The sequence below is a fragment of the Halichoerus grypus genome, chromosome 6 (assembly GCF_964656455.1).
Source record: "Halichoerus grypus chromosome 6, mHalGry1.hap1.1, whole genome shotgun sequence".
Classification (NCBI taxonomy): domain Eukaryota; kingdom Metazoa; phylum Chordata; class Mammalia; order Carnivora; family Phocidae; genus Halichoerus; species Halichoerus grypus.
The window spans coordinates 60,128,502-60,140,227 of record NC_135717.1 but is presented as its reverse complement, the minus strand read 5'-3'; the positions used below and the strand labels follow the sequence as shown (position 1 = coordinate 60,140,227).

The 11,726-nt window shown below is 41.9% G+C and overlaps 1 protein-coding gene across 1 annotated transcript; it reads left to right on the top strand.

Annotated features, from left to right (window-relative positions):
- Positions 1-379: 379 nt before the first annotated feature.
- Positions 380-741, top strand: LOC118540819 (ATP synthase F(0) complex subunit k, mitochondrial). The gene has a single exon (XM_036100139.2). The coding sequence runs from the start codon at positions 446-448 to the stop codon at positions 620-622; it is 177 nt and encodes a 58-aa protein (XP_035956032.1). The 5' UTR covers positions 380-445; the 3' UTR covers positions 623-741.
- Positions 742-11,726: the final 10,985 nt, after the last annotated feature.

The window sequence follows — 11,726 nt, the reverse complement described above, 5'->3', positions numbered from 1 at the left end:
TTACCTACCTAGTCCGCCAACTTGGCCAAACTACCATAAAGTATCTTTATCTCAGTTTGTCCATTGAAGAAGTAGTACTAGAAATACTTCTAATGGGGGGTACCTGGCTGGCACAGTCTATAGAGCGCGTGACTCTTGATCTTAGGGTTGTGAGTTCGACCCCCACATTGGGTGTAGAGAGTACTTAAAAATAAAATCTTAAAAAAAATACTTCTAATGGGTCATGGGTAATGTGTATACAAGAATAGAGATGTCCTATATAGGCTTTGTAACAGGATAGATTTCCTACAAGTTGCCCTCGCCAAGATTGGAAATAAAATGAGGTCCAGAACAGGAGTGGTGTGAGGCTGGGTATAGAAGCATAATGGACTGCCCGACTGCGGGGTAGCTGCGTACGTTGAAGGACACAACCGGCGGAAATGGTGCCTTCTGCAGGACTGAAATCATGGCAGGTCCAGAAACTGATGCTCAATTCCAGTTTACTGGTATCAAAAAATATTTCAACTCTTATACTCTCACAGGTAGAATGAATTGTGTACTGGCTACATATGGAGGCATTGCTTTGATGATCTTATACTTCAAGTTAAGGTCTAAAAAAACACCAGCTGTGAAAGCAACATAAACGAATTCTAACCTGTACCTCATCTGTTAAGTTCCCATGCCTGGAGAAGCTAATGCCAACTCATCATGTGATACTCAATTTGTACAATAAATTATGAATCTGGAAAAAAAAAAAAAGAAGCATAATGGACTGAATGCTAATCTCCAGTCTATGATGTTGAAAGTGGAGCTGGGTTGGGGGCCCAGACACCATTCTGTGTAGGGGAAGGGTTATAATCAGATTCCATGGATTAATTAAACCAAAGTCATATATGTAGAAAAGGCAGAGAGGATGGGGCACTGTGGATCTCCATCAATTCATGTGGACATGGTCCTATTACAGAGAGGGCCACTTTTGAAAGCAAGCCCCCAGACTGCCTCTGGGACCCTCCTCAACTGGCTTTTGGTGAGGTTGTGATATTGTGATTTATAATAAGAAATATATATTTAGTCTTTGTCCCCCATTTGTGGCACAGAGCTCCTAAAACCCTTGGAATTTCCTAAGGAATGAGAATTTAGTGTCTTTTGTTATGTTAATGAGGTGTCTTTGGATGACACTTAATCATGGGGGCTGGTTGCTAGGGGAACCAACCATGTGACTTCAAGGTTAGAACTTTCGGTCCTACCCTCTGACCTCTGGGAAGGCAAGAGGGGCTGGAGGTAGAATCACTCATCAGTGGCCAATGATTTAATCAATCAGGGCTGTGTCATAAAGTCTCCATAGAAAACCAGAAGGACAGGGTTTGGAGAGCTTCTGGGTTGGTAAACACATGGAGATTTGGGGGAGAGTGGGATGATTGGAAAGAGCATGTAACTCCTGCCCCTTCCCATACTTATGCATCTCCTTCATCCAGCTGTTCCTGTATTATATTCTTTTATAATAAATTGGTAATCTAGTAAGGAATATGCTTCTGTGAATTCTGTGAACCACTCTAGCAAATTAATCAAATCCCAAAGTGGAGGAGGTCATGGAACATCTCATCTATAGTCAGTTGATCAGAAGCACAGGTAACAAACTAGGCTTATTATTTATTTTTTAAAAGATTTTATTTATTTATTTATTTGAGAGAGAGCGAAAGCAAGAGAGATCACAGAGGGAGAGGGAGAAGCAGACTCCCCACTGAGCAGGGAGCCACGTGGGGCTCGATTCCAGGACCCCGGATGATGACCTGAGCCAAAAGCAGTTGCCCAACCAACTGAGCCACCCAGGTGCCCCCAAACTGGGTTTATGATTAGTGTCTGAAGTGGGGCAGGAGGGGGGCAGTCTTATAGGACTGAACCCTTAACCTGTGGAGTCTGACTCTATCTCTGGTTGATAGTGTCAGAATTGATTTGAATTGTAAGCACCTAGTTGGTGTCCCAGAATTCCTTGGTGTGGTGAATCCCTCCTACCCCATACATTAGAATTGAGTGAACACTCTAGAGATCCTCTAAACATGCTCCCTGATGGGGGTGATAGCTCAATTAATGTCAAAATATGTGAGTCCTAACCAACTATGTGGCAAGTTACTTTGCCTTTCTTGAATATTTATAGACTCATCTTTAAAAGGGCAATAAACATACCTGTCCCTTTAAGAAATTTACAGTGATCAAATAATATTCATGAATAAAAAGCATTTTGCAGAAATGTATAGTACAACTGAAAAAAAGAGTAGATTTCAGTTCTTTTGAAATGAATGCCAATTAGGCAGAAAATAGTTAAGTAATACTTTGTGTGTTTGGCATCATTGGGGGATTCATAAAAGTCAATTTTCTGGGTTGGCTAAGCCCTTGAAATGTCAACACAAGAAAATTATACTATACACAACTGACCACACACGCACTAAGTGAAAATATCCCATAGGATCATGAGGTCACTTTATTCCCTTCCTCCCACCCTTTGGGGCCAATTACCAATTAAGTTATATTCAAATTTGCAATTTTGCATTATTGTGAGGTTTTATTATACATGATCTTCTGTGTTCTTTACTTGTATATACTGAAATAATTAAACATTTCTGAGGTCTTGGTTATAAATACAGTTGGGATATGATACAGGATGTTCTGTCTCTACAGTACATGACCCCAGACTGTCAAGTTTTTTTGAATAATTGAATTTGCTTTTTATAGCTTTTCTGAACTCTCCCTTTCTGCCAGGCTTCCTATGGTCATTTTTGCTTTTGTCAGAGAACTGAGAACCAGTACTTCTTTTGTTTCCCTTTTATTTGCTCCTTTTAATCTGCTATGGGTTAGAAAGCCAGTAAATCAAGCTTATTAGAATGATATGTGCTTCCCAGGTCACAAGCCAAGGGGAAAATATAAGGCTATCAAAATAGGTTATATAACAAACAAACAAAAAAATAGAAACAACCTAATAATGATAATATTTTGATGTCTCCGTCCTCACCTGTCTAACTGTGGGAACTCCGACTTCATTCAAATCCCCCACGTAGAGCTAGAAAAAGCGAAGAATTTTTCAATTACCATCTATACTTCTTTCTTTATTGACCAGGCCATGGGCTCTTGCCTTGTACATGGCTGATGGGGTGCTCCATCCATTCCGAAGGTACTGGGATGAAACACGGCTATGGCTGTCTGAGGAACTTATGCTCCATCGTACTTGTCAGACTAACCCCAACCCCAGGAGGGGACGCCATGTGTAGTGTGGTCGAGTATGACAATCATGACCTCAGTGAGCCACGCCTCTCGTGTCCCCACTCCTTTTGCAATGTCACTCTGCTACTCCCTTCATCAAGAGTAGAGTCTAGGGATGTCTGGGTGGCTCGGTCAGTTAAGTGTCAGACTCCTGATTTCAGCTCAAGTCATGATCTCAGGGTCATGAGATCGAGTCCTGCGTTGGGCTCTGCGCTCAGTGTGGAGTCGGCTTGAGATTCTCTCTTTCCCTCCCCTTCTGCCCCTCTTTCCGCTCACCCATGTGAGCAATCTCTCCCTCTCTCAAATAAATAAATAAATAAAATCTTAAAAAAAAAAAAAAAAAAAGAGTAGAATCTACTACTCCATCCCTTGTATCCAGGCAGCTTTGTGACTTGCTTTGACTAACAGAATGGGGTGGAAGAGACATTATGTGGCCTCTGAGGCTAGGCTGGAATGGGTCTTGCAGCTTTACTTTTGCTGTCTTGGAAGCACTGCTGCCTTGTGAACAAGCCTGGGCTGGCCTCTTGGAGGACGAGGGACTCCATGGAGAGAGAGGCGGAGCTGTCCCAGCTGAAGCCTCAGCCATGTGAGCAAGAACATCCCAGACCATTCAGGGCCAGCCAGACCCCGGCTAAGCCATCAGCCAACTACAACTCCCCGGTCGCCCTGGCTGAGACCAGGAGAAAAACTGCCCAGCTGATCCCAGCTTAGATTGCAAGACTGTGAACAAATAAATGATTTGTTGTTTGAGGTCACTAAGTTTTGGAATGATTTGTTATGGGAGCAAAGGATAACTGAAAGAGGAAGAGAGGAGAATGCTTCTTTTCCGGCAGCCTCTGTGCTGGTTGTGGTATACCCTAAAACACTGCCTGGGGTTACCTTCATTTCACATAGAGTAAGTGGTAAAGATTTTGGTTTAGTTGTTCTTCTGTTTGACTCTGCTGTCCCTAGAGAGCTGGCACTTTTTTTTTTTTAATTTATTATAGAAAGAGAGAGAGTGGTGGGGAGGGGCAGCGGGAGAGAGAGAGTCTCAAGTAGACTCTGCATGGAGTGCGGAGCCTGACGCGGGGCTTGATCCCGTGACTCTGAGCCGAAACCAAGAGTCAGCCGCTTAACTGACTGTGCCACCCAGGACCCCAAGCGCTGGCACTTTTTAAAGGGAGTGCCATGCATTGTCATCCAACCCTCATGCTCATCAGAGCCTATGCATGACCTTCCCCTCCCTGAGCACTAACGGGGTTCCTACTCCCCTGTAGCTGAGGGGTCTTACTCTGATGGCTGCTGGTGACCTCAAAAAACCTTTAGGACCATGGAAGACCCCAAAATACCTTCCCCGACACTGGCGAATGAGTCCATTAGAAATGGACCCAGTTTTCTCTCTGTCCGCTGGGACTCCATTCCATTTACCTAAAGCAATAAAAAACTGATTGATGGTAAGGCCTGAGTGGTTCTCTTTTGAGCAAGATATTTTATCTTCTATTTTTTAGACTGGTCAAAGTCCTTTTTGGATTGTCAGGATACTTAGCTATATTCTGGTTAGCTAAGGTTGCTTGATAAGTGATGACCCCCAGATAAATTGTTTTCTATGTAAGAAGCATCTATTTTATTTTGTTTTTTGTTTTTGTTTTAATTTTATTTTAATTTTAGTGTAGTTAACATAGAGTGTTATGTTAGTTTCAGATATACAACATAGTGATTCAGCAATTCCATGGATGAAGAAGCATCTATTTTAAAACCAGAATTTCTTGTGTTTTTTTGCCATTCTACGATGGAAAGATTAGCTGAATGAAATTTCATCACTAGTATGACTGTGTACAAAAAAGCTTCCTCAATATAAGCCCTGGATGCCCTTGTTTCAGACTGGGAGTAAAGGTATAAATCTTCAAATAAAAATAATATGAATTGTAATCTCTTATTCACTGCCATACTTGTAAATTTGCCACCAAAATGTTAGTCAGGGAATGACATAATTGTGGCTAATAATAAAAAATTTTTCCCTTTATTTTTGAGATGGCAATAAAAGATTATGAACAGCAGTTTGAAAATACAAATAATGAACAATTTTAAAAGGAAATAAAAGTCATTTAATCTTGCTTCCAGTGATAGGCATTGTTAATGTTTTTTAACATGTCCTTCTAGACTTTCTGAGTGCATACACTCACTTAGGAGGAGTGTCCTCAAAAGTTGGAATGCAAACTTTCTTCTGCCTCCAACTTGTATTTTACTCCAATTTTTAGGTTAAAAGTTCACCAACCCAGGAACTGTCTATTTCTCTTTAGACAACGAGGTAATTTTTATGGTGGATGACTCGTTATGCTTTGGAGACAAGGGTAAAATATGACCCGAAAGACCAGTGAATTTGGCTGGCTGCTCCATTATCCTGTGTTAAGGCCCGCACACCAGCAAAGCACTCGTCAATTCATTTAAGCCAAGGAGACATAAAAAACCAGACCTGTTGGTGGCCATCAAGTCAACAAAATAGACTGTCAGTTGACTATCCTTTCCCTTTTGCAGCTCTAGACCATGCGGCAATTGGTTAGTGTTCTCAAAGGGGTGAATATTACTCTCAAAGAATTACATTTGCTCAGCCTGGCTCAAGTGCGCTTTAAGGCATTCACAATTTATTGGAATCTGAAATGAAATGAGGAAAGCGTGCAAGCTGCTTTAACAAACAGATGGCTTTCATTAAATAGAACCATTAATCTTGTCCTGATTATTTACTGGAATGTGTTAGATTGCAATGTTTCCTTAATCTATTGATGAACTATCACCACAAAATATGTCACTGAAGTAAAATAATTGTTGATGTGCTAATGAAAACCACCGGAGAGACCAGAAGCCTTCCCTGCATAGAATTAGGGCAACGAAGAATCTCTTTAAGAAGTAGGAAAGGGGGACACCTGGGTGGCTCAGTCGGTTAAGCGGCTGCCTTCGGCCCGGGTCATGCTGGGATCGAGTCCCACATCGGGCTCCTTGCTCAGCAGGGAGCCTGCTTCTCCGTCTCTCTCCCTCTGCTTGTGCTCTCTCTGTCAAATAAATAAAATCTTAAAAAAAAAAAAAAAAGTAGGAAAGGGTTGGGGCGCCTGGGTGGCTCAGTCATTAAGCATCTGCCTTCGGCTCAGGTCATGATCACAGGGTCCTGGGATCGAGACCCGCATCGGGCTCCCCGCTCCGTGGGCAGCCTGCTTCTCCCTCTCCCACTCCCCCTGCTTGTGTTCCCTCTCTCTGTCGAATAAATAAATAAAATCTTTTTTTTTTAAAGATTTTTATTTATTTGACAGAGAGAGACACAGCGAGAGAGGGAACACAAGCAGGGGGAGTGGGAGAGGGAGAAGCAGGCTTCCGGCTGAGCAGGGAGCCCGATGGGGGGCTCGATCCCAGGACCCTGGGATCATGACCTGAGCTGAAGGCAGCGCTTAACGACTGAGCCACCCAGGCGCCCCAATAAATAAAATCTTAAAAAAAAATCTAAATGCCATGTTCAATTGACTAGATGATAAATCCTTTAAAAAATTCTACTGTGAGTCTTTTTGTGTGTGTTGTTTTCAAATTTTATTTTATTGTTTTTAAGCCACTTTATTGAGATGTGATTGGCATAAAAAAACTGTACATATTTAATGTGCATAACTGGATCAGTTTGGAGATAAGCTTTGAGGGGTTCTCCACGTGACACGCTTAGCAAGATGCCTCATTCATAGTAAGCACTCGGGCAGGGTTAGTGGTGACTGCTGCAGTATTCTTGATAAGAACAAGGAGTAGAATTCAACTTTCCTGTCCCCCATCAGGGTCTTTTCCTCTACACATGTCATCACAGATGATGTTTATCATGGCTGGGGCACCAGTTGGTTGCAATGAACTCACACAGCCGCGGCGGCCATAGTGGTATTCTCCTCCCCAGCAGGGATTGTCCCACTTAAAATCTCACTCACACATAATACAGTGGATGTCTCCATAGCTCTTGGGATGCACGTGCAGATACTCTGTGTTCATTTGGGGAGGCATTAATGACTGGTGGAAGGAAAATAGGAATTACTTGAGTGGGGCTCAAGTCACTGACCGTGGCACTTTGAGTAAGCCACACAACCCCTCTGTAGCTCACTTTCCTCACACTTCATACTCACACACCGTACAAAGTTGTGTTGGGGATCAACAAGGATCAGGAGGGTGAAAGCCCTTAGAGAAAGGGTAAACCATTACACAAATGCAGGAGAGTTGCAAAACATCCAAATCTTCCAGTAAACAGGTTCCAGGGGGACGGTCAGGCCAAATCTACATACCTCTTTCACTTTACTGTAACATTTCATGCTAAACTTGTCTATGAGATTTAAAATGTCACATTATATTTCTTCACTTTTATATTGGCAAAGTCAATCAAAATGAAAGGTTTTCTGTACTTCTCTTCAGAAGTTAGAATTAACTTCTTCCTATTAACAAGAAGTGATAAATTGATAATCATTTCCCTGGGATTTTGCTTCTTTCTACAAGGTAATGCACTATTTTAAAAAAGCTTAGGTTAATGAAAATATCACAAATTATGTCTATACACTAGAAATTCGTTCCGTTCTTCAGGAAGTTTTTTTGTGCAGCCTGTCCTAAACTTCTTTCACATGTGAATAATGAATGTCTAAACCCACTCAGGGTTGGTAAACACTGTTTTAAACCATGTTATGGAGTTGGTAATTTTTTAAACGTCACAGCAGCTTAGCGAATAGTTATAACTTGTGATAAACACGTAGTTTCAATTTTTGGCCTTTGCACCTCTTCAATAAGATGTTGGCCTTTTTCCTTTTCGGACTCAATTTCCTTTCTGTTTCTTGTTCTTTTTATAGATTGTTTCAATCTGTCTCACTTCTGAGCCAACATTTTGGAGATTCGGATAGCATTTGGGATCCTCACCCACGTCTTGCGTACACATGCCTCTATAAACGTTTACAGGGACACACATGCACACAGAGCTAATTAGGCAAGGACTCAGCTCAAGTCTTTATTTTTTTATTTTTTTTTATTTTTTTAAAGATTTTATTTATTTATTCATTAGACACAGAGAGAGAGAAGCAGAGGGAGAAGCAGGCTCCCAAGGAGCAGGGAGCCCGATGCGGGACTCGATCCCAGGACCCTGAGATCATGACCTGAGCCGAAGGCAGACGCTTAACCATCTGAGCCACCCAGGCGCCCTCAGCTCAAGTCTTTAATCACACGTGTGCTCACAAGTATCCAAAGTGCCACTAGGAAATAAGGAGACAGTTTTCATAAGCTGCTCACAAAAGAGTCCATTTCTTCACTTTATAGTGATATTGTTTCTGTGTGTATGGGTAATCAAAGAGTGGATTATGGTCTTCAGAGGCCCGGACCCCGCAGAGACGATGACATCTCATGTATTATAAAAACAAAGAAAAAACAATCAAATAAGAATAATTTAATTTTCACAATGAACCTTTAATTTTGAGATCCTCTCTCTCTGTCTCTCTTTAGTACCACTGCTTAGCTGGTGCCCGAGGCACATAGTTGGTCCTCCTCTGCAGTCATCGGTCCCATGAAGGCCTCCAGAACACAGGAAGAGGGGCTCACTTCAACCCTCACCCAGGAACCAGGCCTCACTCCTTCCTGGTGGTCTTCATTAGCCTCTGGGAGGTGTCTCCTCTGCTATACCTTCTCCCCCTCCCTTTTTCTTCTCACCATGCAAGACTCTTAGCCCAGATACTTCTTTATACCATAGTCCCCATCTCCTTGCTATTTGGGGTTAAGGCTAATAGGGTTCCGGGCAGGCTACCCCAACATGTGGTACATTGGCATACTGAATATTTGGGTTGAAGGAGTTTGGGAGATGCAGGGGCAGGAAGGACTCTGTCGGCCCCTGCTCCTTGAAGCAAGTGATGAGACCCTCATGTGACAGGTGCCATCCCTACATTCAGAGGAAGGGAGCATCTTTTTTTTTTTAAGTGTACACTCAGTGTTTTATTGTTTTTAAATTTTTTTTTGCACACTCAGTGGTTTTTTTTAAATTTTATTTTATTATGTTAGTCACTGTACAATACATCATTCGTTTTTGATGTAGTGATCCACGATTCATTGTTTTCATATAACACCTACTGCTCCATGCAGTACGTGCCCTCCTTAATACCCATCACTGGGCTAACCCATCCTCCCCCCCCCTAAAACCCTCAGTTTGTTTCTCAGAGTCCATAGTCTCTCATGGTTCATCTCCCCCTCTGACATCCCCCCCTTCATTTCTCCCCTCCTTCTCCTAATGTCCTCCATGTTCTTCCTTATGTTCCACAAATAAGTGAAACCATATGATAATTGACTTTCTCTGCTTGACTTATTTCACTTAGCATAATCTCCTCCAGTCCCATCCATGTTGATGTAAAAGTTGGATATTCATCCTCTCTGATGGCTGAGTAATAGTCCATTGTATATATGGACCACATCTTCTTTATCCACTCATCTGTTGAAGGGCATCTCGGCTCTTTCCACAGTTTGGCTATTGCAGACATTGTTGCTATGAACATTGGGGTGCATATGGCCCTTCTTTTTACTACATCTGTGTCTCTGGGGTAAATACCCAGGAGTGCAATTGCTGGGTCATAGGGTAGCTCTATTTTTAATTTTCTGAGGCACCTCCACACTGTTTTCCAAAGTGGCTGTACCAACTAGCATTCCCACCAACAGTGTAAGAGGGTTCCCCTTTCTCCACAACCTCTCCAACATTTGTTGTTTCTTGCCTTGTCAATGTTTGCTATTCTAACTGGTGTAAGGTGGTATCTCAGTGTGGTTTTGATTTGAATTTCCCTGATGGCTAATGATGATGAACATTTTTTCATGTGTCTGTTAGCCATTTGTATGTCTTCTTTGGAGAAGTGTCTGTTCATGTCTTCTGCCCACTTTTTGACTTGATTATTTGTTTCTTGGGTGTTGAGTTTGGGAAGTTCTTTATAGATCATGGATACCAGCCCTTATCTGTAGTGTCATTTGCAAATATCTTCTCCCATTCTGTGGGTTGCCTCTTTGTTTTGTTGACTGTTTCCTTTGTTGTGCAGAAGCTTTTTATCTTGATGAAGTCCCGAAAGTTCATTTTTGCTTTTGTTTCACTAGCTTTTGGAGATGTATCTTGAAAGAAGTTGCTGTGGGCGATGTCAAAGAGGTTACTGCCTATGTTCTCCTCTAGGATATTGATGGATTCCTGTCTCACATTGAGGTCTTTCATCCATTTTGAGTTCATCTTTGTGTAGGGTGTTAGAGAATGGTCGAGTTTCATTCTTCTGCATGTGACTGTCCAATTTTCCCAGCACCATTTATTGAAGAGACTGTCTTTTTTCCATTGCATATTTTTTCCTGCTTTGTCGAAGATTATTTGACCATAGAGTTGAGGGTCCATATCTGGGCTCTCTATTCTGTTCCATTGGTCTATATGTCTGTTTTTTGTGCCAGTACTATGCTGTCTTGGTGATCACTGCTTTGTAATACAGCTTGAAATCGGGCATCGTGATGCCCCCAGATTTGTTTTTCTTTTTCAACATTTCCTTGGCGATTCAGGGTCTTTTCTGATTCCATACAAATTTTAGGATTGTTTGTTCCAGCACTTTGAAAAATGTCATTGGAATTTTGATCGGGATGACATTGAAGGTATAGATTGCTCTGGGTAGTGTAGACATTTTAACAATGTTTATTCTTCTGATCCGTGAGCATGGAATGTTTTTCCATCTTTTTGTGTTGTCTTCAATTTCTTTCATGAGTGTTCTGTAGTTACTAGAGTATAGATCCTTTACCTCTTTGGTCAGGTTTATTCCCAGGTATCTTATGGTTGTTGGTGTTATTGCAAATGGAATCATTCCTCTAATTTCTGGAAAGGAGCATCCTTATCTCTGTGGATGGAGGGAGGCCCAGAGGAATCCGAGTAAACCTGCTTTGCTAAGTTTCCCCAGTTTACTACTTTTAGCTCATACTCTTTTGTCCTATCATTTTTTTTTTTTCACGACTTTCTACTCTTCATCAAACCTTGTATAATAATGCTCGGTTTAACTGCTTCTTCAGGTCTTCATTTCCTTATGAAGCTTCCCATGTCACATAAAACTATGGTAAATGAGGTTGTAGGTTTTTCTGTTGTTAATCTGTCTTTGGTCAGTTCAGTATGCATGGCCCCTTCCGGGGACCTTAAGGTGAGTAGAGGAAGAGATTTTTTTCCCCTCCCCCCAACCCCCCCATTTGTGCAGACAGAAATTACCATTCTGTGCTAGAGCACAGAGGTGGGGAGACCCCCCCCAAGGGCTGTCATTTCATCTGTGTTACTTACCCTACCCTCTGATGGTGGGCCGGGCTGAAGGTTCACTCTTGCCTTCATTTGTCTATCCCTACACTTGTCTGGTCCATGATTCAACTAACACAGTTTTTGAGTGAAGACTACTTTCCAGGTGCTGTGCTATTATCAAAGGAAACTGGGGCCAGACTGTGTTTACAGCTGTAAAAACACATTTTATTCAGGAACTATGGCAATG